We start from the raw sequence: 27316 nt of genomic DNA on the forward strand, positions 1-27316 counted from the left end.
ATCGATATATCCATAAAAAGAAAAATAATAAAATAAAATAAATAAATAATAATAAACTAAAACAACTTAATAAATAATATACTCAATACAATAAGCACTATTAACTATGACGAGTACTTGGTACCTATCACCCGCCAGTAGCCTATTTACAAAGCCAAAAACAAAAAAAAAAAACAAAAAAAAAAATACAAAATAAAAAGAACCAAACAAAAACTGAACAAAAAGTAAACGATAAAAACAAAACGACTAAATGACTATGTTACAGTTCTACAAGATAGGTGTAGGTGCTGACACAGCGCTAGCGCACAGCTAGCGGAGGCAGCCCCTCGCCTCACTTTACATTTAGTCTCTACGGTCCGGGCAACGGGGCAACACGCCTCAGAATTGGCTTTTCTAATATTTTATGTAGAACGCGCGCTCTACTGTGTTGATAAAGTGTAATGTAAATCTACTATGTTTTCTGGAAAATAGACAGTGATCCCTATTAAGTGATTTTATTCATGAGCCCCAATAACACACCAAGGTCGATAACGTAGAGACTCCCTTAGGGAAACCCCACCCCCTAAGGTACACAAGTAAACACTAAAGTGGTGACCCCGCCCGTTGCTCGGACATTCACGCGTGCGTTACGGAGGATCAGTGTGTCAAAAAGTGTGGCATTCCTGCATCATGGCGCAGCCGCCACCACCGCCACGCCAGGAGGAAGATCAGCAGCGACGTCAGTTGCGGCAAGAAGTCAGCCATGACCTGGCTGCTATCAGCCTTGTGTCGAGGATCCCAGCGTTTTGGCGCGATATGCCGCGCATGTGGTTTGCCCGTTTTGAAGCCGTCATAGGGCCTCAGCATCAAAGCGAAGCAGTTAAGTTTGACCTTGTGCTATCAAAGCTAGACAAAGAGGAGTTAAGCCAGATTTCCGACTTGATTGACGACCCACCAGAACAGCAACGTTATACAGTGCTCAAGAATCGTCTGATGAAGATATTTCAAGAGAGTGCAGAGGCTCAGTTCCACAAGCTCGTCAAGGAGATGGACTTAGGTAGTCAGCGTCCATCACAGTTGCTTGCCAAGATGCGTGAACTAGCGAAGAACTCAGGTACAGCAGGTGACACTCTTAAGAACCTGTGGATGACTCGACTACCGGGTTGGGCACGTGCTATATTAGCAAGCTCAAGCGCAGACACGAAGCTTGATGACCTCGCGAGCATGGCAGACAAGATTATGGACAATCTACGGAGTGGTGACATAGCAGCCTACTTCGATTACTAGGAGTACAGCGGATCAGGACAACACCCTACCATCCACAGAGTAATGGTAAGATAGAGAGAGGGCATCGATCTCTAAAGGCAGCACTTACTAGCCGGTTAATTGATAACACGTCATGGGATGAAGAATTACCCACCGTACTGCTTGGACTACGCGCCGCCAGCCGGTGTGACACAGGCCTTAGTGCAGCCGAGTTAGTAACAGGTCAGTCATTACGCTTACCCGGAGATTTTTATAACAACACATGTCTCAGTTCTGTTGATCAATATACTTTTGTAGAGAAGTTACGCAACATAGTGCACAGTGTGCGACCCAAGCCTCGAGTTGATAGCGATCCTCGTAAGTTATTTATACATAAAGATCTCAAGACTTGCAAAAGTGTATTTATCCGGAATGACGCAGTGAAGAAACCTTTGACCCCTACTTACGATGGCCCATACAGCGTCATAAGTAGGACAGATAAAGTTTTTAAAGTTCAGTTAGACAACAGACAGGTAAATATAGCTATAGATAGGCTAAAACCTGCATATTTATTAGAGTCAGAAACATGTGTTGAGAAATCAGGTCCAATATCAGGCAGTACAAACGTCGATTTAAATTCAGAATTAAGTAGAGAGAATAACGATAAGTTAATCACTTATACCACCCGGTGTGGCAGAACCAGTAGGCCACCGGTGCGTTTTCTTATATAATATAGAGTAATCATTAAATGTATGTCATATGAAATTTCTTGTAAATGTAACCTCAAAGTTTCAATCATTTTACGTAGAACTCTCAAGAGTATACTTTGTTTAAATATTGTGATAGATGCCTATCATAGTGACTATGGGCAAACAACAATCTAAGAACGCTGAAGTTGTTATTGCTCAGCAAGGATCAGATAACTCGGCCACTGCCGCTATTGAGAGAAAGTTAGAACTTTTTAGTTTACTTGCTATAGCGATGATAGTGATAATCATGTGTATATGTATCTACGTGAGGTGTAGAAGATGTGGCCGAAGTGTGAAAGAAAGAGTAATGAAGGATATCATCTCGATGGCAGAGCAGGGACGCGCAGCCGGGGCAGTAGCCCAAACAGCAGGCCCGCCGGCCGCGAAACCTCCCAATTCCTCTGCATCTTCTACATTTTATTGATAACGGTATTGTTTAATTATTATGTATTGTGTTAAATTTTTAAGTAGAGTCAGTAAGCATAATAGGCTTACACATAACATTTTTGTATTATTTCCATTTTCGTAATTCTGTGTAATTTTAAATTAAATAACGTAACTTATATTTACTGTCTACCCCGTAAGAGATGGTAACTACTTGTTCATAACAACATGTAACAATCAGTTCTTATTTTTGTTTTGCATAGCATTGTATTCAATTCAGTGAATGTAATTTTACACCCGTGCCCGTTGCCACTGTGTGTTCGAGTCATGTGTCAGCAAATGCATACTTTGTTTATAAAGTCAATAGCGTTATTTTGTACTGTAACAAATTAAAGTAAGGGTTACCCTATGATTGTAAATTTTAGGACATTCTTTATTTTTTTTTCTTTTCAAATTTATTTAATTTTTTTATAAAAGGGGGGGAGTATTGTAGGTGCTGACACAGCGCTAGCGCACAGCTAGCGGAGGCAGCCCCTCGCCTCACTTTACATTTAGTCTCTACGGTCCGGGCAACGGGGCAACACGCCTCAGAATTGGCTTTTCTAATATTTTATGTAGAACGCGCGCTCTACTGTGTTGATAAAGTGTAATGTAAATCTACTATGTTTTCTGGAAAATAGACAGTGATCCCTATTAAGTGATTTTATTCATGAGCCCCAATAACACACCAAGGTCGATAACGTAGAGACTCCCTTAGGGAAACCCCACCCCCTAAGGTACACAAGTAAACACTAAACAAGCAACATCAAAACGCAAAATCATTTTGTACAAAACTACTTAACAAATGCATAGCGAAAATAATGAATAAGTTGCAAGGAATAAGATAACATCGAAAGCATAGAAAGAGATAGCAATAGTAGGAAAAAATCAGGAAAATGTACTATTTGCCTCCCGCAGTGCGTAATTGTCGTGTTAGAAAAACACATTTATAAATCAAAACTGACAGCCAGAGGAAAAAATAATAACTATAAATAAAATATGAAGTGAAGTAAAAGGAGGGAAGTAGTGAAAAAATACTTTTACAACCAGAACAAAAAAGAAAGGAAAATACTGCCACCCTCATAAGACTGCAGGAAACAAATAGGTAAGAAATATATATATATATATGCAAAATAACCTTACTATTAAACTACACTACACACAATGAAAATGAAACGTCTTATAACCTCACTTATTGGACTTCTTTGCAGTTGCAGCACGCTTCCCCTTCACAACAGGGGGCGCGATGGCCACCACGTCGACTAGCTCCCCATTATCCTCCGAGCCCGAGGAGACAATGCCGCCAGCACACTCGACACGAGACAAACCGGGGATTGTATTCAGAACGTGGAGTGATGATACTCGGTGTCGCTTGCCGTCCGGTCCAGAAACGATAACGTGACCATCGCGTGTCCAGCACTTCGTCACCCCAAACCTTTTACGGGCCGCAACAAACAGGTCGTGTCGCCGCTTTGTGAGGAATTCGGACAATGTGAAACCAGAGCCCTTGAGTTTAGTCTTTGCCTGCCAAGCCCCAGCACGAATGTCATGTCTGCTGAACTTAATTAGTATTGGCCGCGGCTTGCTAGTGTGCATGCGACCCATCCTAATAGCCCGACTGAAATCACTCGGCTGCAGAGACAGAGCAAGGTGTTTGTTTACCATCCGCAAAACCACCGCAGGAGTATCTTCATCCTTGACTTCAGGCACACCATGAAGAAGAAGCATTTTCCTCCTAGTTCTCATCTCCAAGTTGTCACACTCTGCCGTCAGAAACTCAACCTGCTTTTGCAAAGCAGACAGAGAAGTAACGACAAATGCTCGAAAGGCCTGGAACTCTGCTGTGAGTGATGCAACGGTGCTAGTGCGCGGAGTAGTCCTTCCCAGTTCCTCTTCAAAGGCAGCCATCCGAGTATTAAACATCTGCGCTAACGATTCCATAGTTGTCTGCACTGAATCCATATTGGTTGTGATAATTTGTGAAGTGATGTGCTTGTGATGATGATGGAAAAACAAAATATTGTTCGGAAATGATGAAAATGTAAGCTACTGGTAGGTGAACATTAGTTGTTTACACTAACATTGTATTTGGTATGTCTACTAGTGATTTACTAATTATTTTAAAAAAAGAGGCTTATATATCCCATCATACACTAAATATATATACGTAATGTCAATGCGATAATTACCGAGTTCCACCACATGTGACCAAGCCGTAAGTCGAGCAACATCAATGTTATCACATACATAGAAACATACCAATGAAGCGAGCTACATATTATTAACCTAACAGCGATCATGGGTACATTTGTGTTAGACAGCAGCAACTGGTATATTTCTCCCGGCAGCTGCGGGAGCGGGACGAACTTGTGCTGACCCAAAAACACTGTCGAGATCCTTTTCTGATCTAATCCGATTTACAGGGTCCCCTTGGTCTCGACGAGTAAAGATTTTGCCGTCCCGCGTCCATACAAACCGCCAATTTAGGCCGCTGGCCAACATTCGTGCCCGGCCGAATAACGAGCGGTTGCGTTTTGTTAGACGCTCGTTGACATATACTCGACGAGGTTCGCTGCGAAGTCCCATTCCTTCCGTGGTGAGGGTGCGGCGCACACGTGCGGCACGCAAGAACTGGTCGCGCGCTGTGCGGCGCGCGAGTCGCACAGCGATGTTGCGCGGGCGAGGGACGCCTCCGCTATCCGCGCGCACCCCTCCCACCCGCATGCAGCTGACAATCTCGCGATCATCGACCGTCATACCCAGCTTCGCGGCACACGCCGCAACCAAGTGGGTGACGTTTTCTCCGCTCTCCTCCGGCACGCCAGAGATTTCAATGTCGTTTTGAAGCATCTCCTGGTCACGATCATCGAGATCCTGCTGCAGCTGAGCGACTGTCGCCTCCAGCATGCAAATGATGTCCCCGTGGCCAACCTCACTGCCACCGGTTGCGCGCTGCTCCAACTCGACGACCCTCGCCTCCAGCTTGGTGAGGCGCACATCGCAGGAAGACACTAGGGCTCGCATTTCTAGCATCTCCTGACGGAACGCGCGGAACTCCTCCCGAGTCTGTCGCATCTCCGCACAGAACTGACGCAGTTCGGCAGATAAATCAGGCTCGGGCTCCCTGTACTCCGCTGCGATGTTGAGCGCCGTGTTGCTAGGGGGGGCGGTGCCAACAGAGTTACACAGCTCCATGCTGGCTGGCTGGGTGGCAGACGATTCCGCCAATGAGTCGTCCAAAACATACGTAATGCCGACTCCTCGCAAGGGCGTGCTATTTTCATTATTTGTCGGTAACGCAGCCTTACATTTTGGACACAACCAGGAGCTATGAATCTGGGCGTCATTTGGGATGTTTACGCATGCCCTATGATTTGCCTCTTTACAGCGGGGACAAACAACACCCTCTTTAACCGACATGACTGTATTTAAAACACGCATTGCACTTCACGGCCATTGCTATGTAGGTATCGATCAATTTATGATAGTTCACAACAACTTCAACAGGTGTCGTGTTTGTAAATAGTTTGTAATATTTTATTTACAGTTTTTGTATTCCTATATGTTATATAAATGTTATGTTTATTTTGGCTTTTATTTCTCGCTTTACACAAATAATTTTAGTTGTGGGTACACGATTATCGTAACGATTGAACGCGAAGATTATTTTGGTATTTACTCAGTAATCTCCGCACTTCACTATTATTCCACAATAAATGTTATTCACTGCAATCCAAATTAACTTTATAGGTTGGTTTTGCACTCTTTAGATCTTTGTTTATATTTTTTAATCAGCGCAACGTGATGGCGTACGTACTATACACGACGTCCGTGACGTCACCTCCGAAAACATAGTTCCGAACAACAGTCGGAAAACCTATAGTACAACTCGGATAACAGCCGGGTATAGTCAAATCCCGGGTAACAGCCGGGATACAGGAGTGTCTGGACAACAGCCAGACACGACACAGTATGAAAACCAGGAGTATGAAGTCGACAGAGATGGAACGGCCATCAACAGAAGACCCACCGGTCACCAACACAGCAACTCCCGCAGCCGCGGCCGCCGCCGTCACAGATAGAATAGATACAGCAGCCCCGCTGGTTACAGAACAGCCTGGTGGTGGTAGTACCGAAACATCTACTACTACTGGGACCAGCTCGGGCACCACAACGACGACGACGGGCACAACAGACGATACAGATAGGACTACGGGGGAATCCAACACAGAAGATAGCATACAGAACGATACGCTACGACCTGGATCGGTGGTCAGAGCCCCATCAGCGCCACACTCTACAGCTTCAAAGAAACGGCGCCTAGCCTTACTCAAAGCAAAAGAAGAACTCCTGAAAAAAGAAGTCGAACTGGCAGCGGCACGCGTCGCTACGTTAGCCGAAGAATCCGACGACGACACAGACATAGAGATAGCAAGCGTGAGCGACGTACGCACACGCACAAAGACGTGGGTGGACCAGCACTCAACGCTGGCCCCCCCGCTGCCCGCCGACATAGCACCCTTAACTATAACGGGTGAATACAGAACCACAGTAGAAGAAAAACCGTCGCAAGCTCAACACAGTCACGCCCCTCCCGCGACACCTATAAACAAAGGGGCAAAACACAGCATAGCAGCACCCACTACACAAGGTGGATGCATCTCAACTCCCGTCACGGCGGGAGAACATGCGATCGCCAAACAACCATCGATAGAAATTACACAGTTAGCGCAAGCGATCACGTTAGCTGCGCGATCAGCGTGTCCCACGCCGCGCAGCACCTTCGAGCTTGCAACATACAGTGGATCTCACACAGAATGGCTGTCCTTCTACGCAGCCTACACAGCGACAGCTCCATCCTACTCCGACCAGGAGAACTTAGTACGCCTGCGGAAGAGCCTGAAGGGAATGGCGAAAGAAACGGTCGAAAGTCTTCTCATGTACAACGCGAACCCCACCGACGTAATGAAGACACTACAGCTTCGATTCGGCCGCCCCGACGCTATAGCTCACACCGAGCTCGACCGCCTCCGAGCTCTACCGCGCCTCAGCGACTCAGCCAAAGAAGTATGCGTATTTGCGACGAGGGTAAACAACATTGTGGCCACACTACGCGCCCTCCGAAAACAACAGTACCTGTATAACCCCGAGATAACTAAGCTCACTATAGACAAACTGACACCGACAATACGCTATAGATGGTACGACTTCGCGGCTGAGCAACCAGAAGACGACGCCGACCTACTGAAACTCGCAAGGTTCCTCGAACGCGAGGCTGAACGCTGTGGACCTTACGCGCAACCAGAGCGCGACACAGCCTCATCACAAACACAGCGGACAGCACCCGGCGCCGTCCAAATTCGAAAACAGACACAACAGCGTACTTACTCCACAACGGAAAAGGATAAGACAGCGTGCCCCGTATGCGACAAGACGGGACACACGGCGGTAAAATGTCAACAATTCACCGACGCGAACACAGACAAACGATGGGAAATGGCGAAAAACAAGTCACTATGTTTTCGATGCCTCACTTGACGCACTCTCAAACATGAGTGCAAAGCCCGAACATGCAACACCAACCAGTGCAACCGCACTCATCACCCTATGCTACATTTCCTGAAAAGAGAGGTCCCCGAAGAGAAAACAGAAACAGTCAGCACGGCATGGACGACGAGAAGAACTCACACCTTCTTAAAAATCCTCCCTGTCAAAGTCTCCGGTCCACAAGGCGATGTCGACACCTTCGCCTTACTCGACGACGGGTCCACAGTCACCCTAGTCGACGCCGACATCACCAACCAAGTCGGCATAAAGGGACGCATAGAAGCCCTCTCAACCGACATAGGAGTCAGGAAATCACAGCGTGTAACACTCACGTTACACGGGGCGACTAACACCTTCGACACGCATGCCCGGACGATAGAAAACCTACAGCTCTCACCGCAACGCATCGAAAACGACGACCTCACCGAGTGCCACCACTTGTCCGACATCGCTCAACAACTAGTCTGTGGGCTTTGGAGGGCTCGCAGCGGGTTTTCTGGGTGAAGCACAGTTAAACACTCGAATTTCACACGAATATTTATTAGCAAAGGCACACGTTACATTTTTTGAAAATTAACGCGCTGGTACGTGTGTCGTCGTGGATCGCGGCAGACAAGAGGGACGTCTCTCAAAAACGAAGGTGATTTTAAAACAAATGCAAATCGCACTACCGTCACTCGTACCAACAAAATTGACAAAAGCGCCTGCACATTTAAAAACAGCAAATACATTTGAACATGTTACTATTTTGCAAATTACAAATATTTCTACTTGGTGAGCTCGTCGCTAACACGCCCCACCCCAGTGCTGGCACAGCACTCATTCGACAAAGGAATCCTAGCGACGCGCGCCGCAGAACGCTTCAGCAGCCCAGACCTGGTCCTAACCGCTACCAACCTTACCCGGCCGTCCCTGCCTGGAAATACCTTTTCGATGACGCCTCTCGGCCACACGTTGCGGGGTGCATCGGAGTCGGCAATGAAAACTAAATCTCCCACCTGTAAGGACGACTGCTCTTGGTTCCACTTTTTACGTGGCAACATATCAGGCAAGACTTCGCGAACCCAACGTTGCCAGAACATGTCGGCTAATCTTTGACCTTTTCGCCATTGTTTTCGCAGGTACAGGTCTGAGTCATCGAATGCTCCGTGGACAGGTAAGTTGGAAGAGCTGCCCAAGAGGAGATGGTTTGGTGTCAAGGACTCTTCGCTGGCAGCTTCGACGGAGACGTGCGTCAAGGGACGACTGTTGACCATGTTTTCTACCTCAGTCATTAATGTCAGGAGGACTTCATCCTTTGGAGCGCGCTCGGACAAGATTGTCTTCAGGGATATCTTGACACTTCGTATGAGCCTCTCCCATGCCCCACCCCAATGGGGACTAACGGGTGGAATGAACTTCCACTGTGTGCCCTTGTTGGACGCTGCTCTTTCCAGAGTCTCATTATCGAGCTCCAGTGTGGACCTTTTCAGTTCGTTATCGGCTCCACGTAGATTGGTGCCGTTGTCTGAATAAAGACAGAGAGGCCAGCCGCGTCTTGCTGCCATGCGCCGAAGTGCCATTAGAAGTGAGTCTGTAGTGAGGGAGTGTACGATTTCCAAATGAATCGCCCTTACAGTTAAGCAAGTAAAAATTACTCCATATCGTTTTTCTCGCCTTCTCCCTACCGTCACTTCCATTGGTCCAAATAAGTCCAATCCGCAGTGCGTGAACGGGCGCTGGTGGTGGGCCATACGACCTGCAGGTAAGTTTCCCATCCTGGGTATTTCTGGTTTGGCCCTTTTAATCCTACAAAGCATGCACTTAGAAGTAACATACTTCACGGTAGGCCGTAATCTAATTATATAATATTTTTGTTTCAGGTTATTGACGACGGTCTCCTGGTTCCCGTGCGCGGCGTCCACGTGGTGTCGGCGCACGAGCAACCTGGTCACGTGGTGCCGCCCGTCGAGGATCAGGGGATGTTTTGTTTCAGGTTTGACATCTGCTGCTGCATCGATCCGACCGCCGACGCGGAGTAACCCATGTTCGTCCATGACTGGAGACAAGGTAAGTAGCTTACTGCTTCTATCTAAAGGTTTGCCCTTTTGTATAGCAATAATCTCTCTGTTAAAGGACGCGGCTTGAGCATACTTCAGCAATAGACGCTCCGCATCTTCCATGTATCTCCAGTCACCATCGGTTTGCTTCCTGCATTTACCGATGAACTTCATAACGGCGGCTGTCGATCGCTGCAACCTTAACCACGAGGAGAACCGCTCCGGATCAGGTACAGGTAAGTGACACGTGTCACTTAAATGAGTAATTATATTTACACATTCCAGGTTTTCGTCGCGCACCTCTGGCTTCGTGCAGTCTCGTGGCCACGATGACTCATCATCCTGTAGAAATGAAGGTCCCATGAACCATTCATGTTCAAAAATAGCAGGGTCATATGCTTCCCTCGTTGCTGTGTCGGCGACATTAAGTTTGGTGGGTACATACCGCCACTCGTCCGCGCGTGTAAGTTCATCGATTTCACCCAAACGATTTGCTACGAAGGTGCTATATCTTCGTAAGCTGTTACCTATCCAATGTAACACCGTAGTGGAATCACACCAAAAATATCGCTGACTTGTAGTCATTTTATGCTCTTTCTGTATCACGTCTGCAAGCCTAGCAGCCAGTAGTGCCGCCTGTAATTCCAATCGCGGTACTGTGATTGGTTTTACAGGCGCAACGCGGCATTTACTTGCTATAAACGAAGTGTATATTTTACCGTTATCATTCCAACGCCAGTAAGCCACCGCGCACATTGCCTTTGTAGATGCATCGCTAAATATATGCATCTGTAGGTTTTTATAACCTCCCTCGCTTGGAATGCTGTTTACCGTTATGTTCGTAGCACAGATCGTCGGCGTAGGCGACTCGTAGCATTTGCGTAACGCATCATTAGCTACGGACGACGTGGAGGGAGCTGCCGCGGCGACGGTGGCGGCGGCGGCGGGGGGCGAAGGGGACACGGCAGGAGTGGGTCGCACGTGTTGCGCACACGCTCCGCCGCCGGCTGCCTTCTCACTCGCACTTACACATGCCTGATACCATCGAGGAATGCGAACATTACCTATATGTTTTAATAAATCAATCCATACACACCACTTGCTAAAGATGTTATCCGGTATTGACTCATCCCATCCAATGTTGGTTTTCCACGTGTCTTGAAGCATAATCCTACCTTGTACAGTGAAAGGTGACAAAAACCCAAATATGTCAAATATAGACATTACGATTCTGAGCATAACCCGTTTAGTGGGTCTTTGTTTACCTTCGATCATCTGTTCGGGTATACGCTTCAATGACACATCGAAGGCCAATAAGTCCTCGGCAGGATACCAAATTAAACCGAGTGCACGCTCGCCCGCGTACTGCTGATCGACTTTGAACTTTAAAGCCGACGAGCCTAAGTTGTTTTTTGGTATACTGTCCAATACCGTCTGGCTGTTACTAACCCAGTTTCGCATCTCGAAGTCACCTTGCTTATGTATATGAATAATATTTCTTACCATTTGTATGGCGGTGTCTTCGTCGGGTAAACTGCCCAAGTAGTCGTCCATAAAGTGTTGGTCACATACGGCCGCAACAGCTGACGGCATAGTAGATGTGAACCTCTTTGCGTTCAAATTCTTTACGAATTGAGCGATAAATGGGGAACAGTTGGCCCCGAAAATTAGGGAAGTCATAGCGTAGGTTTTTACGGGCTGTGTAGGGTCCTCCCTCCACAGAAACCTCAATGCGTTTTGATCTTCAGATCTAATTTTAACTCTTAAGAACATATCTTTTATGTCCCCGGCCACGGCGACTCTATTCTCCCTAAAACGTACCATAATGCCAAACAGAGACGCGAGTAGGTAGGTCCGGGCCTTTAAGTAGATAGTCATTTAGTGATACTCCACGGCTGCTCGCCGCAGCATCAAATACCAAACGCAACTTATTTTTGTTTGGATTATCTACCCCAAAATGAGGTAGATACCATGTTTTTGACGTAGGCTGAGGGTTTACCAGCTCCCTCGCAAAGTCATTTTGAAATAAATGATTAACTCGTTCTACGTACCTTTGGGCGTAGGCAGGGTTCGCCGCCATCTTCTTTTCGACTCCTTTTAGTCTAGTCAGAGCATTGGGGTAGCTTTCTGGCATCTTACAGTGTTCGTCCTTCCAAGGTAAGCCTACCTCCCACTTGCCGTTGACGAAAGTCGCGGTCCGCTCCAGCAGTGCTACCGCGCGCACGTCCTCCGCGTTCTCGCGAGGCTTACCTGCCACTCCGAGCGAGTCTATGTTGTACGACAGGCGCAGCTCATCCTGCATCTCCTGCAGGATGCGCCGAGCGTGGTCGTGCTGGGAGCGCCGGGGGTGCAGTGGGCGCGGGGCGGCGGTGAGCAGCAAGCTGGCATGGCGCGCGCTGGTGCCATGTGGCGCGCGCACTCTGCCATGCACTGACCAACCTAAGGGGGTGCGCGTAGCAGACGGCTCACTCATTTTACCTACACACACTTCCAGTGGCAACAACAAATGATAATTATCTTGCCCGATTAAAACTTTAGGTTCATATTGAGTGTTACAATATAATAATTTATCTTTTATTTCGTTTAAATGGGCATATTGATTTAAGTTAATAATCGACATATCTTGTACTGGCAAACTTAAATTATTAACGCTACGTGCAGTCATAGTATATATCTCAGAATTGTTTACATCTGATATATTAACCGACATGGCAACTGTGTCACATACGAGATCGCTCTCGCTCCACGCGCCACTCACGCGCATGGTCTCACTACGGCCGCGCAGCCCGGCGCGGGAAGCAAGCTCGTTACATATTAGTGTAACAGTAGAACCGTCATCAATTAAAGCAGTTGTATTAATAATTATACCATTAGGGCCATGTATGTTAATAGGTACTACCTTCAAAAACACTTTGTTATTAGATACATTTATGTGTGTTACCGTCTCTGTATCCGTGGAAGGCGCAGGAGTCGGCGGGAGCGCTGCCGACGGATGGTGTTTATTACCGGTATTTTGTGCGTTGTTTATATCGTAGTGCAATAGCCGGTGATGCGTCCCGCCGCACCCGTCCTTATCGCAAGCGACCGCAGAACAGGTTTCACGGTTATGACGCGACACTAAACATTTAAAACACACACCATAACGCTTAACATGACGCCATCTGTCCTTACGTAACGCTTTCTTAAACTTCTTGCAGTCAATCAACTTATGATTACCGATACTACAAAATTGACACTTGTTATCACTCGCGACGGATTGAACTAACACTTTATGCGACCGGTTTGTATTATGTTCATTTTTATTCTTTTGTTGTTGATTGTAATTGTAGTTCCGCGTTTCCGTTGAAGATAAATTCGCTGTGGTCGATATTTTTACTGCTTCTTGGTTTAAAAAGTCGGATAATATTTCCAAACGTGACTTGTTGCTTTCGTTTATGATAGGAAAACAGTAATCAGACCATTTTGATACTAGAACTGTCGGGAGTTTAGATATGATTATTGTAGATAAATGTACTCCTTGTAGATACTCCTCGCGTCCTACGGCATGGACGGCAGCAATAAAATTCTGCACTTTCACGGAGAATGGTACAATCTCTTTATGGTACTCCTGTGACACAGGTGGAAGCTTTTTCAGGTCATGTATTATCCTGGATATGATGCAGTCTGAATTACCAAATCGTAGCTCTAAAGTTTTCATCACATGGTCGGGTGACGTTGCACATATCATAAGAGCTGAGACGGCATCATAGGCAGCTCCACGTAGGCACTTCCTTAGTCTCCATAAATTCTCTTGATCACTAAAATTACACAAGCGTGTAGATTCCAGGTACGCTTGCTTAAAATGTAGCCATTCCATTGGGTCTCCCGAAAATAATGGGAGCTCTCGTGGCGTACTGATGCGGCTGAGCAGATTAGGGTTCTGTCTGGTGGTGATGAATGAGGTGGTTAGATCCTTCAGTGCCGCAGTCAGTTGCTGAACTGATCCAGAAGTGCCGGCAAACTCTTCTACCGGCGGGTGCAGTAAACCGTTATTATTCTCAGGGGTTAACTGTGCTTTCAGATCCGCTTGACTGCGGTCCATCCACTTCTCGACATCGTGCCTTTTAGTAGACAGAATACTTGACTCCGACGGTGGACTGTATTCCTCTTGTAGGTCAGCTAAATCCGCTTCCAACCGCTTATCAATGATATTCATTTGTAGCCGAGCCTTCGCCTCTGCCGCTTCCAATTCGAGCCTTTTCCTTTTTGCTGCTAAAGATGACGCTGCTGAAGACTTTCTAGAACGATGTGAAGTCGACATATTTTGACGGTGTTCCGGTTTTATGGCACTACCTACGTCTAAAGTAATTGTCTTCTCGGTTTTAGACGATGCAGCTATCGGTTCTTCTTTTTCTCTATTTTCAACTTGCGTGTTCTTCAACTGCTCATCATCTTCTAACTTACGTTCCAGATTCTTCCTGGTAGTGCTGCGAGTATTCACCATTGTGAAAGCAGCCGTTGACGTCGGCGTCCGGTACATATATCCGGCTCGAAGGACCAAAATTGTGGGCTTTGGAGGGCTCGCAGCGGGTTTTCTGGGTGAAGCACAGTTAAACACTCGAATTTCACACGAATATTTATTAGCAAAGGCACACGTTACATTTTTTGAAAATTAACGCGCTGGTACGTGTGTCGTCGTGGATCGCGGCAGACAAGAGGGACGTCTCTCAAAAACAAAGGTGATTTTAAAACAAATGCAAATCGCACTACCGTCACTCGTACCAACAAAATTGACAAAAGCGCCTGCACATTTAAAAACAGCAAATACATTTGAACATGTTACTATTTTGCAAATTACAAATATTTCTACTTGGTGAGCTCGTCGCTAACATAGTCTACGAGGCGACACCGAAGATACTAATAGGACAGGACAACTGGGAGCTACTCCTCGCCACAGAAACAAGAAGAGGGGCGCGGCATCAACCGGTCGCCTCCCTCACCCCTCTCGGCTGGGTGCTGCACGGCGCACACACGCGCACTATAGGACATCGAATCAACTACATTACCGCACCCACACCCGAAGATAGTATGGACGAACAGCTCCGTCAGTACTTCGCCATCGAGTCTCTCGCTATAGAACAGAAAAGGCCACAAAGCGACCCCGAACAGCGTGCGCTCAACATACTCGCCGAACGCACTACACGTCGCGACGACGGTCGTTACGTAACGTCGCTACTGTGGCACACAGACAACGCGTCCATGCCCGACAACTACAATAACGCGTACAACCGCCTACTGTCTACAGAAAAAAAGATAGATAAAGATCCACTACTTAAAGGCTACGCCGAGCCCGCTCCGAGTACCAAAACAGCCAATAGAACTTGGTACTTACCTCATTTCCCCGTTCTCAACGCGATGAAACCGGGAAAAGTACGCGTCGTACACGATGCCGCAGCCAAAACGCAAGGTCTATCACTCAATGACTACCTGCTCACCGGTCCCGACTTACTACAGTCTCTACCAGGGGTACTCATGCGCCTCCGCCAACACAAGTACGCCGTGTCCGCCGACATCAAGGAAATGTTCATGCAAGTCAAGATACGTGAACAAGATCGGGACGCCCTCCGCTACCTCTGGCGAGGCGACAATAGAGGCGACACGACTCCCCGAGAGTACCGCATGACATCACTCATCTTCGGAGCAAAGTCATCACCTGCGACAGCAATCTACATAAAGAATAGCAACGCCGAGCGGCACAAAGTCACAGACCCGGACGCGTACGACGCAAAAGTCCGCAATCACTACGTCGATGACTATCTACAGAGCTTCGAGACAATAGAACAGGCCGTAGCTACGTCGAACAGAGTACGCGAGATACACAGCGAAGCGTACTACGAGCTACGACAATGGACCTCAAACTCACAAGAGGTTCTCACAGCACTCTCGGAGCCATCGACGACAACTCAGTCAGTCTCACTCGACGAAAACACGAAGACCGAACGTATACTAGGTCTCATCTGGAAGCCGTACAGCGACGAGTTAGCCTTCAACCTCGATTTAGCACGTCTGCCACAAGACGTGCTAAACAGAAAACAACCCACCAAGCGTGAGGCGCTCAAAATAGTCATGTCATTGTTCGACTCTCTCGGTCTCGCTTCGCCTGTCACATCTAAGGCGAAACAGCTCCTTCAAGAAGTATGGAGAAGAAACACCGAATGGGACCAGCCGATCGACACCGACCTCGCCGCACAGTGGACGGAGTGGATAGAACATCTCAAGAAGCTAACCCACGTCGCGATACCCAGATGTCACTTACACTACAGCGACGCTAGTAACATGCAACTACATGTTTTCGTCGACGCTAGTGAAACAGCCTTCGCCGCCGCGCTATACTGGCGCATACAGTCGCCGGAGGGACACGTGACTACATCACTGGTCTTGGGGAAGGCCAAAGTCGCACCGCTCAAAGTCACGTCAATCCCACGCCTCGAACTACAAGCGGCCGTCATGGGCAGTCGTATGGCCGCGACTGTAATAGAAGAACACGACCGAAAACCATCGTCAGTCACGTATTGGTCCGATAGCCGCACAGTACTCACCTGGCTAAAAACGGGCGCTCGCTCGTACAAACCATATGTCGCACATCGAATCGCGGCAATAGAGGAGGTCAGCAAGCTAAACGAGTGGCGTTGGGTTCCAACTAAACTCAACGTCGCCGACGACGCGACCCGCGACGTACCAAGTGACTTCGATGTACAACACAGATGGTTCAGAGGCCCGGAATTCTTACGTGACGATCCGACTACGTGGCCTGCGGAAAAGCCACCACATATAGAAAACACCGGCGAAGAGAGACTGCACTATACAACACACAGAAGTGTCACCACAACGACGCTAACAACAGCGCTCCCGGACAGTAATAGATTCTCGAAATGGGAAGGCCTACTGCGAGCCACCGCTCGCGTCCTTCAGTTTATAGCTCTATGCCGCCGCGGCGCTGACGAGAAAGTCAACTACAAACTCACGGCGAAAGTCAGAGAAACAGACAGCACATGGGGGCGAAAATATAGAACCGCCACACCCCGGCCTACAAAACAGGGGGACGACAGCTACAGAAATTTCATCCCACTAGATGCCCGATATAGCAAGGAGGCCGAAGCCCTCCTAGTACGCGCCAGTCAACAACAGTCGTTCAAGAGCGAAATAGACACTCTGCAGAAAGGGGGCAACATACCCCATTCGAGCCGACTACGTCCCATCGCGGTCGAACTAGTCAACGGCGTGATTCAACTTAAATCACGTATAAGCGCGGCGACGGACATAACAGCACAGACACGAGCACCGGCGGTCATCGACGGCGACAACCACGTAACAAAACTATACGTGGAGTACATACATCGACGCCTACATCACGCGAGCGTCGAGGCTACGATCAACGAATGCCGCCAGTACTACTGGATCCTACGCTTGCGTCCAATCGCACGCATGCTCATACATAGATGTCTGCCCTGCCGCATACGACGGTCGACACCACCGCGACCACCGACGGGTAACCACCCGCCGACCCGACTAGCGCACCATCAACGCCCTTTCACATACACTGGGCTTGATTACTTCGGCCCCCTCACGGTCACAGTGGGCAGAGGGACACAGAAGAGGTACGTCGCACTGTTCACGTGCCTCACAACACGCGCCGTACACCTAGAAATCGCCGCCTCACTAACAACAGATTCGGCGATTATGGTACTACGACGCATGATCGCGCGCCGTGGGTGCCCTACAGAAATTTGGTCCGACAATGGGACGAATCTACAAGGCGCCGACAAGGAGCTTCGCAAAACTATAGACAGAGCAACAGAAGAAGAAGCCACACACAGGAAAATCAGCTGGCGTTTCATACCCCCCGCCGCCCCCTTCATGGGCGGAGCATGGGAACGCCTCGTGCGGAGCGTGAAAACGGCTCTATACACCGTACTAGAACGAACGAGCCCGTCCGAAGAGGTCCTACACATCCTACTCGCCGAAGTGGAATACACGGTCAACAGCCGTCCACTCACACACGTCTCCGTGGACCCCGCGGACCCAGAAGCACTCACTCCGAACCATTTTTTGCTCGGCGGCACTGCCCGCGAGGGCCAGCCGGGCACTTTCGATGACAGCGACTTATCCAACAGAACCCAGTGGAGAGCCTCTCAACGACTCGCCGACCTATTCTGGACTCGTTGGATGCGAGAGTACCTCCCCGAGCTCCAAAACCGGCGGGAGCCACACGGCGAAGGAACGGTAAAAATGGGTGACGTCGTGCTCATTACCGACAACACGCTACCACGAAACGTGTGGCCCCGCGGAATAATCACCGCTACCTACCCTGGAACGGACAACATAGTAGGAGTCGTCGATGTCAAGACGAAGGGGGGGACACTTAGAAGACCCGTCAAGAAATTATTGGTTCTCTACTCCCCGCAACCCCCACCAATCGCGAACCGATAATTCTCTATATAAGAAAAAAATGGCGCCGAGCCGCCACACGGATCGCTGCAGTCATCGTGAGTGGATGTGTTGTGCTCCGACGTCTACCCTCACCCGCGCACATAGTGATTTATTTTGGATTGTCTGCACCTGAGGGTAAGTCTGTATTTTATATTTTCGAACTGCCCTCGGACGCTTGTGCGGTGAGGCGACTGCTCCTCTCACTGCCGCCCGGTGACTGCCTACCCTCGTGGGCAGTCATTGTTTTGTCAACCAACCGCTGCTAGGCCGAGCCTACGCCCGCCCCGCGGCCGGTGATCGCCCCCTCGCCGGCGAACCCCCGAATCCCACACTTCGACACTGGTTTGCCGGGTGTGGTTAGCTTCGGGAGCGAGCCGACGGGAGTGTGCCACCTGCCTCGGGCGAATCGGAGTAGGCAGAGCATTCTGTAAGGAGCTGCCGGCCGGTTTCGCGGCTCCCGCGCCTCGATCGGCGCCCCCCCTCCGAAAACCCTACTCCACTACTGGAGACGCCCACACTTCGGCACTGGTTGTCGGGTGTGGGTGGCCCGGAAAGGGGGTGGGCAGGAGGGGGACCGCCTGTCGCGGTCAAACGGGGGGCGGACCGGCAAAACTCTTGGATCTAATAATCTCCTTGCCCGACAGGGCTCGGGCACCCGGTGCGCCGGGTGTCCCGACGGTTGGCCACGCCGGCGGGGAAGGGGATCAGACCCCACCGCCGGTGAGGCGTTTAAATAGGGGGTGGAAGGGGGGACATTACGGACGGGCACTCGCCGCCCGATCGTATTTAAAATATAAAGTAATGTGTACGGTGTTAATTATTAATTACAATAGTAGTGACATCCAAAAATCTATAAACAATATTCAGGATACGGAAAAAAATTAGTGAGTACCGTTAATAATTTGAATAACTTAGTAAACAAGTGCATTTTGAGCAACATTATTACTCGCGCGTCGTGCGCGCGAGCTATAGCGCCATCTATTGAGTTTCTGCGAAACTTTTAACACAGAACCGTGCTTACTTTTCAAACCTCAAAATCTTTAGTTCCGAAAAATTCCACAAGATGTCTCGCCAATGTGCTAAATGCAATAAACCAATAATAAGTAGAGAAACACTTCAATGCTTTACCTGCAAAAATGACTATCACATAGAATGTACCGAAGCAACTTCTAAACGATTTTATCTCATGACAATAGAGAACCGAAAAAACTGGAAATGCAGTGGAGAATGCGCAAGTCACAATAAACCACCATCACTACCCGTAGAGGTCATCGAAACGGGTTCACCATCTAATAATGTAACGTTAGATCGAAAAAAATACATAATTAACGTATCTACTGATAATTCGTTTAGTTCATTGCTAGAAGAAGACGAGGATGACAGTATTTACACTGCACACAATAGTACTTTACACAGAAGTTGCCCCGACATCACATCGATTACAACTGGTATCGAGTTAGAATTAAAAGAACAAATTAATCTATTACGCCAACGGCTTGAATCTGCTGACGAGAAGATTAAAGAGTTATTGTATGTAAATAACATTTTGAAAAAAGAAGCACAGAACAATCACTTGCAAATAAAAAGTCTAAAGTCAATCTGTAACTCTTCAGAAAAGCCTCCAAGTCCCATCTGTAACTTCAAAAAAATATCATCTACAAAAAAAATAATACGCCGAACTCAAGAAGATGCCATTAATAACCACATTCATGCCACCTTCCAACAAAAAAATACGACGACACCACCGCAAAATCCTAGCCATGTTCCACTATCACCCCTCTGTTCTGATAAGCAGCCAGCATACCACCACAATTCAAGTAGAAGCATGGAAAGGACTAGCACCATGGGTAACTCACCTATTTGTTCCTCCACCACCAAGAAGACAGATGGAGACAACGCAGACGAACAACTCAAGAAGACACGTCAGACGTCAACTTCTTATGATCAACAAGCTCACGTACAACCGGAACATCACAGTATCCACTGTGCATCATCGACACCTTGTAAGCGTAGAGTGCTTTTACTGGCTGATGAGACAGGGAGGGGGCTCCGAAGAATATTTGAGAAGTTACTTGAACCGGAATATTCTATCTCATCTATTATTAAACCTAATGCCCCTGTGCACGCAAACTATACTCATGGCTGAAATTTGAATCTGCCGCCTCGACTTATGCGAGCCGCGGCATTCCACGCTATTGGTCGAAACCAATATGGCGTCACTCTGTTCGCGCCGACCACGGGGTTCACCACGGATAATTTGTTTGCTGTGAATTTATTGTGAAGAAACTGTTTAATCTATCGGAAATTGTGTTATTAATGTTGGACAATACTTTTTTTTTTTTTTTTTTTGGTAACGAAGGGGAAATCCTCATGGATACCTCGCCACCCGGGGGAGTGACGAGGTTATGTCGGACTCTTACCGACTAAAACCCCTCCGATGGCCCTCTGCTGCGCATGTCGGGAAGCTCCGGGATCTCTAGCGAACGCACCGGTGCTTCCCTCGCGCCTGCTATAAAAAATGCGCGTCCCGGGGTAGGTCCCCACCCCTACGCCATCCCGCATTTACAGCAACGCGAGGCCATGTCGCGTTGCCGTCCCTCCCGGAGACCGTGTGTTGGGCGGTTCGGGCCCCCGCCCTTACCACCCACGATCTCCAGTGTCCCCTTTCAGTCGCCTCTTACGACAGGCAGGGGGTACCGTAGCCCTATTCTTGCACCCGGTGCTACAGGGCGGACTCGGCTAGACAGCCACGGCTACTGCCGCTACCGCGCGTCGCCGACGTCGCCTTCTCCGGGCGGGATCCCTCCTCTCCCGATCTCGCTCCGCAGCCTCCTTCTGGGTCATGACGGACTCACAGAAAGTGACCATGGCCCTCCAGTGACTTTCTCCCGACAACATAGCCGCAACTACTGCTGGGGGAGAAAGATCAGCCCCAATCGTTGAGATCAGGGTGCGTCGTTCCGTGTTCCACGCCGGACATTCTTCCAGCGTATGCTGGGCATCATCCTCATCGTCACTACAGTGATGACATTGCGCTGATGTTTCGCGACCAATCCTGTGTAGATAGTGACCGAAACAGCCGTGTCCGGTGAGCACTTGCGTCAGCCGATACGAGCCGTTCCAGCACGTATCCATCCACGGGGCAAAAGATGGAAGTATTGCCCCGACGACTCGCTGTCGTGAGGGTCGTGGCCCTTCGAGTCGCACTCTCCATTCCTCGAGCGCTTTTAGGTGCTCGTGCTCTTTGAGCCTCTCCACAGCACGCTGAGGCTCTCCTCTCTGGCGGATGCTGCGAGCAAGATGGTACGTTCGCGCATCCATGTCCGCCAAGATGTCTAGAGGCGGGCATCGGGCCAGGAGCATAGCAGCCTCGTATGATATCGTGCGATATCCCCTCACGATTCTGATGGACACTCTCCGCTGTAAACTGTTAAGTTTGTGCCGTTGGTCGCTTGTCAGGCTAGAGGCCCAAACAGGCGCACCGTAGAGTGCCATCGATCGCACTACTCCGGCATAGAGGCGCCGTACTCCCTCTCTCGGTCCACCGAGATTGGGTAGTATGCGATGTAGTGCGCCAATCACCTTCTCGACTCTGGTGTTCAGGCGATTGTGGTGTTCCCAGAAATCCCACCGACCATCCAGGATAAGGCCAAGATATTTTATGTGCCTACCAACCCGTACTTGAGCATCGCCGACGCGAATCGACGAGTCTGGTGGTTCCTCGCCCCGTGAGAGGTTGTGGAACCACAGCGCCTCGGTCTTGTGCGGCGCTACCTGGAGGCCAAGATCATGTATTCTCCGGGTAACACATGCCACCCCCAACTCGGCAAGTCGAGCCGTCGTCTCGAAGCTGTCTCCATTGGCCAGCACAAGCGTGTCGTCCGCGTAACAGACAACGTGCACGCCAGCGGGGAGATCGACTCTCAGGACTGGGTCGTAGGCTAGGTTCCAAAGCAGGGGACCCAGGACGGACCCCTGAGGGACCCCGCAATAGACCGGCCTCCGATGTACCTCTGCATCTCGTCCCACATACGTTATGTGCCTGTCCTGTAAATAGGCGCCAACTATCTCTCGGAGATAGGGAAGTACTTGGTGATACACCAGAGCCTCCCTAATCGCCTGCCAGGACAGGGAGTTGAACGCGTTGACGATATCTAGACTTATCGCCAACGACACCCCGCCCTGGCATACGGCCTCGTCGGACAGAGAGCGGACGCGAAGAATCGCGTCCACTGTCGATCGACCCCGTCGGAAGCCGAACTGGTACTCCGATAGGTTGGGACCTTCCAGCACCAGATGATCGACGATTCGGTCGGCCACTATTCGTTCGAACAGTTTGCCGACCTCATCGAGTAGGCATATGGGACGATATGCAGAGGGAGAGTCTGCAGCCCTGCCTTCCTTCCTCAGGAGAACCAGGCTCGAGTCTTTCCACCCGGAGGGGAAAAGGCTTTCGCGGAGGCAAGAGGTGTAGAGTTGCCTCAATCTGTCTCCAAGGACGGTAAGAGCCAGCACCCAGGCCCGTCCCGGAATTCCGTCAGGACCTGGGGCGGTGTTCTTGGCTCTTAAGCGTTTGACAGCTCGGTCAAGCTCGTCCTGCGACACCTCAAACTGTGCAGACCAAGGTATAGGATCTGCAGAGGATGGGGTGACAGGAGTGCTGTCCTGGACCCTAGGGAACAGTGAGTCAATCACTGTCCGCAGTAGAACGGGGTCCATTGTCTCCGTTAAGGGAGGTACCCACGGCCGGAGCTTGCCCAGTACTAGTTTGTACGGGCGGCCCCATGGGTCCCTGCTCAGATCTTCCAGGAGCTCTTGCCATGCCCGAGCCTTTGCGTCAGAGACGGCGAATTGGAACACCTTTGTCGCCTCTCTGTATGTCGCATAGGCATCGGCTTTTTCTTCCGGCGTGGCTCGGCGTCTTCTTCTTGTTCGGGTGTACTGGCGTCGGGCTCGGAGGCATGCCACTCGCAAATGCGCACATTCCTCTGACCACCAGTACACCTTCTTCCGGATTAGGGCCTACACTCGGGGCATCGACGCGTCACATATGGACGTCATCGCGCTCCGAAACCAGGACGCTTCCTGTTCAGGGTCGGAAGCGATCCTTCCGCCCGGCCACAAGGCGACGTTGGCCGCCGCTACAAGGAGGTCCTGGTCAAGTAGTTTCAGGGACCAACGGCGCGGCGGTCCCACGTCACTCTGAGAGCGTTCCGGTTGGCGAACTGAGACATCGATGATGATATGTCTGTGGTCGGAGAGAGTGACCAGCTCCTCCGCCACTCGCCAACCGGACACTAAGCGCGCTGCAGCGGGAGTCGCCCACGACAAGTCGACGACCGACTCCCCCTGCCACCGCACACAGGTGCTTACGGACCCCTGGTTTAGCAAACGCAGGTCTATTCCGTCCGCCCACTCCTGCAGAGTCTCGCCCCTTGGTGTGTCCCGAGCACCTCCCCATTGTCTGGCGTGGGCATTGAAATCCCCCAGCACAAGCACTGGACGAGGGCGGCAGCTGCGGATGCAGTTTGCCACCAAGTCCAGGTAAGACTCGAATGCTTCGAGGCGACAATTGGGCGAGATGTAGCATCCGACCACCGCCAAATGCCCCCATTCCACTGCGACGAATCCCTGACCACTGCAGAGCAGGGAACAGGGAGGGTCGCTTCGTCCTCCTCCCCAGTGTATAGCCACGGAACCGCCATCGCCTGGGAACCATCGAGGATGGTCCGGAACGCGGTAGGGTTCTCCGACAACTGTCAGTGCAATCGACCACTCCGCGAGCGTCTGCAGCAGTAGGTCTTGAGCTGCGCGGCAGTGGTTCAGATTGCACTGAAGGACTCTTAGGGGAGGGAATCTTGGGCCTCCATAGCCTCTGGTGGGCTTTCGCCCTGGCGCGAAGATGGCGCTACGTCCCGGCTGGGTTGAGGATTCTGCTGCTGTCCTCTGCCCTTTCTCCTCTTAGGAGGGGTGCACTGCTGGCTACCCAGTCGGTGATTCGACGGTCGCCCGAGGTCTGTACAGACCGGGCACTTGGGCTCGCGTGCTTGACAGCTGCCTGTTTTGTGACCAGTCAGGCCACATTTGTAACAGCAGCTGCTGCGGTCCTCGGCGTTGGGACATTGAGATCTGACATGTCCCATCTCCAGACATTTGAAGCATTGCAACGGCCTAGCCGTTAACACCTGGACTCGCGCCGACGCCCACCCCACTCTTAGCCTCGCCGTGCCTGCGAGTTTGCGGATAGCGATGAGCGGGCACTTAACCCAAGCTGTGCCCATCATCCGTGGCGAAAGGCGGATTTCTCCGACTTTGACATCCTCCCGCGAACAGCCCCCCTGGTCCGCGATCGCAGAAGCGATGTCAGCCTGGGTTACGGACTCATCAAAGTCCGTGACCCTGATCTCGCCAGTCTTCACCGGACGCGATATGCGCACATTCATATCCGTGAGAGCGCTGCGCAGGCGCGCGGCGAGGTCATCTGCCTTCCTAGCACTGTCAGGACCAGGGACCTCTAGGATCAGTCCACCGGTCGCAGCCCTCTTCTGCCGAAGATCAGAGATCCCGCATTCTGCGAGACTCACGCGCTGCTTTGCTGCACCCATGACCGCAGCATAGGTGGTGTCAGCCCCTTCGTGGACAGTCACGGCCACAACAGCAGTGTTAGGGGGCCGAGCTGGCTTGGCTCTAACACTGCTCGCCTGTTGGGCTGGCTTTTGTGGCTTAGCCGGTTTGGGCTTTGAAGCAGCTGCCCTCTCAGATGGTCGAGAGGCAGGCTTCTTGCCCGCGACCTGGGCCCATGAACGGGTCTGAAGTCCTGAGGGACCCGCTACTGTCGCTGTCACTGCCGGAGCACCCTTCGGCACTGGGGGCGGCTGCAGGTTGGCACCTTTCTTCCCACCCTTTTTTGCTTTCTTCTTCTTCTTCTTGGGCGCTGCTGTCGCAGGCGCCACTACTGAAGCGACTGGAGCTGGTTCCTGGTTCGGTCTGCGGACCCTGTCCGGGTACAGCTCAGCTTTGAAGTCGGCCAGCTTCCTCTCGATCAGGGCTCCAACTCTATCCATGAGGATCTCGTCAGAGCCCCTTCTCGGCTTAGGTGGCGGCGGTGGTGGTAGCGCCGCTGCTGGAGCGTCGCTTGTCACCAGCCTCTTACCCAGGGGCGGCCTGATGGCTCGGCCTGGGAGTAGTTCCGCCTTGAAGGCAGCCAGCTTGTTTTCGACAAGGGCTCCGATGCGATCCATTAGGATTTCATCGGCGCCCCTGGCGGGCTGTCTTCTGTCCTCTTTTCTAGGAGGCGCGCGCTCCCGCTGGCGGAGAAGCTCCATCTCGGCCTGCAGGGTCTTAAGCCTATCCTCCACCCCTGAGAGTTTGGAGCGCAAGTTTGCGTTTTCCCTCTCAAGCCATCCCTCGCTGCCAATCGACGCCGTTCGTTGCGCCATTTCGCCTGCCGCAGCCTTTGCCGTGATCGCCGCCAACCTCAAGGACCGTACAAAATTGCCCTTCAGGTTCTTGGAGTGATCCGCGACTTTGGTGACCGTCTCCATGGACTCGAGGATTCGAGCTCCTAGGTCGGCCACTGGCTGTTCCCTCATTTCCGACGCCAGGTCCTCCACGCTGGGCAGAGTGTCCTTGGATCGTGTGGATGACACTGATACCGAGGATAGATAGGGATCGTTATCATCTATCTCGATCTCTGGTTTTTGCCTAGGTCGAGGCTTGCGCTTCGACTTCGGCGACCCTCCGTTTGTTGCAGGCCCTGGCAGTCTTGCACGCTTTGCAGCGCGAGAGACTCCGGAACCTGCTGAAGCCACCGATCTCATTGAAACGACGGAGCCCTCCGTGTCCTCTCCGTCGCTCGTGGCATCCTTCCTACTCGGGCCGGGGAGCACCATTAGCGCGTCCCGCCCGACCGACAGTCTAGTAAGACTGACCCTGGCTTCCTTGTCTGTTCTTCCCGGAACTCTGTCCGATTTTCTCCCACTTCTCAGTTCCCTCACATCCAAACTTTTGCTCAATCCTAAACCGTTTTCGTTGCCTAAGTCGTGTTCACGGAGGCCAGCATCTTGCTGGCCTACGAAGCAGTCTTTGCCCCCCGCCGTATACGATTGGGGCTTGCCCTCCAAAGAGGGGCGGGGTCGCTCGCTTGGAGTGCCCGCCGGCGGACTGGAATTTCGGATCTGCTTATTCATTTTTGTTGTTTGTCTTTTCTGACCGGGGTGACCTCCCCGGGGCGCCCTTGCTGCCAGAACCTCTGACCATTCAGCCCATCGGCAGGCGCCAGACCTTAAGCTTGGGTGATTATTTTATAGAGGTTGTCTTCCTCGCAGCCCCCTCCGCTCAGTGCGGAGGCGGCCCCCGTTCCAGACAGCAACGCGTCTGGTTTACGGGTCGGGCCGGCGGTGGCCGAAGCCATTGCCCAGCATTGCTGCCGGACCCGCCGCCCCTGTCAACGCCGGGCCGAAGCCCCAGGTTGCATCTTCAGTACCCTCTGCGGTCGCAGAGGGATACGAAGAGCAACCACCCTCCCCTGCTGATTTTGGTCCGCGCCGGCCGAAGCCGGTACCCCCCCCATATCTGGGGGGGCATTCCCCTATCCGCCACCTGGGGACGCGCCCGATGGGAGATCAGCAACTCCACACGGGATGTTGGACAATACCTAATTCAACTCAGCTGAGTGTTAAGTTGGTGAATACAACAAGGAACTGTCGGCGGTATAGGTATCTCGGCCCCGTGGTTTGGAGCCCGGCGCAGCAGCAGTCAGGTTGGTGGCCTTCTTATTTCATGCTGTGATTATGTATAGATTTGTGTTGCACTGACCACCTTACCAGCCATGGATTTAGTCTCTAGCTCTGGTTATCGAAGGAA

General features: G+C 50.7%; 4 protein-coding genes across 4 annotated transcripts; 2 read left to right on the forward strand and 2 right to left on the reverse strand.

Annotated features, from left to right (window-relative positions):
* Positions 1 to 669: 669 nt before the first annotated feature.
* Positions 670 to 1266, forward strand: LOC126380969 (uncharacterized). Its single transcript, XM_050030536.1, has one exon. The coding sequence runs from the start codon at positions 670 to 672 to the stop codon at positions 1264 to 1266; it is 597 nt and encodes a 198-aa protein (XP_049886493.1).
* A 7444-nt stretch (positions 1267 to 8710) lies between these two features.
* Positions 8711 to 14465, reverse strand: LOC126380970 (uncharacterized). Its single transcript, XM_050030537.1, has 4 exons — positions 13877 to 14465; positions 12034 to 12421; positions 11486 to 11792; positions 8711 to 11017 (listed from the first exon to the last, which is right to left on the reverse strand). Exons 1-4 carry the CDS (start codon positions 14463 to 14465, stop codon positions 8711 to 8713), a joined length of 3591 nt encoding a protein of 1196 aa, XP_049886494.1.
* A 332-nt stretch (positions 14466 to 14797) lies between these two features.
* Positions 14798 to 18561, forward strand: LOC126380971 (uncharacterized). Its single transcript, XM_050030538.1, has one exon. It carries the CDS (start codon positions 14798 to 14800, stop codon positions 18449 to 18451), a length of 3654 nt encoding a protein of 1217 aa, XP_049886495.1. The 3' UTR covers positions 18452 to 18561.
* A 4912-nt stretch (positions 18562 to 23473) lies between these two features.
* On the reverse strand, positions 23474 to 26640 carry LOC126380972 (uncharacterized). The gene is made up of 2 exons (XM_050030539.1): positions 24522 to 26640; positions 23474 to 24258 (listed from the first exon to the last, which is right to left on the reverse strand). Exons 1-2 carry the CDS (start codon positions 26638 to 26640, stop codon positions 23474 to 23476), a joined length of 2904 nt encoding a protein of 967 aa, XP_049886496.1.
* Positions 26641 to 27316: the final 676 nt, after the last annotated feature.

This window comes from Pectinophora gossypiella, unplaced genomic scaffold, assembly GCF_024362695.1.
Source record: "Pectinophora gossypiella unplaced genomic scaffold, ilPecGoss1.1 Pgos_32, whole genome shotgun sequence".
NCBI lineage: Eukaryota > Metazoa > Arthropoda > Insecta > Lepidoptera > Gelechiidae > Pectinophora > Pectinophora gossypiella.

Bases quoted from the DNA above. Each gene is read 5' to 3' on its own strand.
- LOC126380971 (XM_050030538.1), top strand. From the start codon at position 14,798: ATGTTACTATTTTGCAAATTACAAATATTTCTACTTGGTGAGCTCGTC.
- LOC126380969 (XM_050030536.1), top strand. From the start codon at position 670: ATGGCGCAGCCGCCACCACCGCCACGCCAGGAGGAAGATCAGCAGCGA.
- LOC126380970 (XM_050030537.1), bottom strand. From the start codon at position 14,465: ATGGTGAATACTCGCAGCACTACCAGGAAGAATCTGGAACGTAAGTTA. The intron at 11,793-12,033 runs GTACGTAGAACG...GGTACGTTTTAG, and splicing joins AACCCTGCCTACGCCCAAAG to GGAGAATAGAGTCGCCGTGG. The intron at 11,018-11,485 runs GTAAGAAATATT...CGATGGTATCAG, and splicing joins AAGACACCGCCATACAAATG to GCATGTGTAAGTGCGAGTGA.
- LOC126380972 (XM_050030539.1), bottom strand. From the start codon at position 26,640: ATGAATAAGCAGATCCGAAATTCCAGTCCGCCGGCGGGCACTCCAAGC. The intron at 24,259-24,521 runs GTCACAAAACAG...ACTGCCGCGCAG, and splicing joins TTACAAATGTGGCCTGACTG to CTCAAGACCTACTGCTGCAG.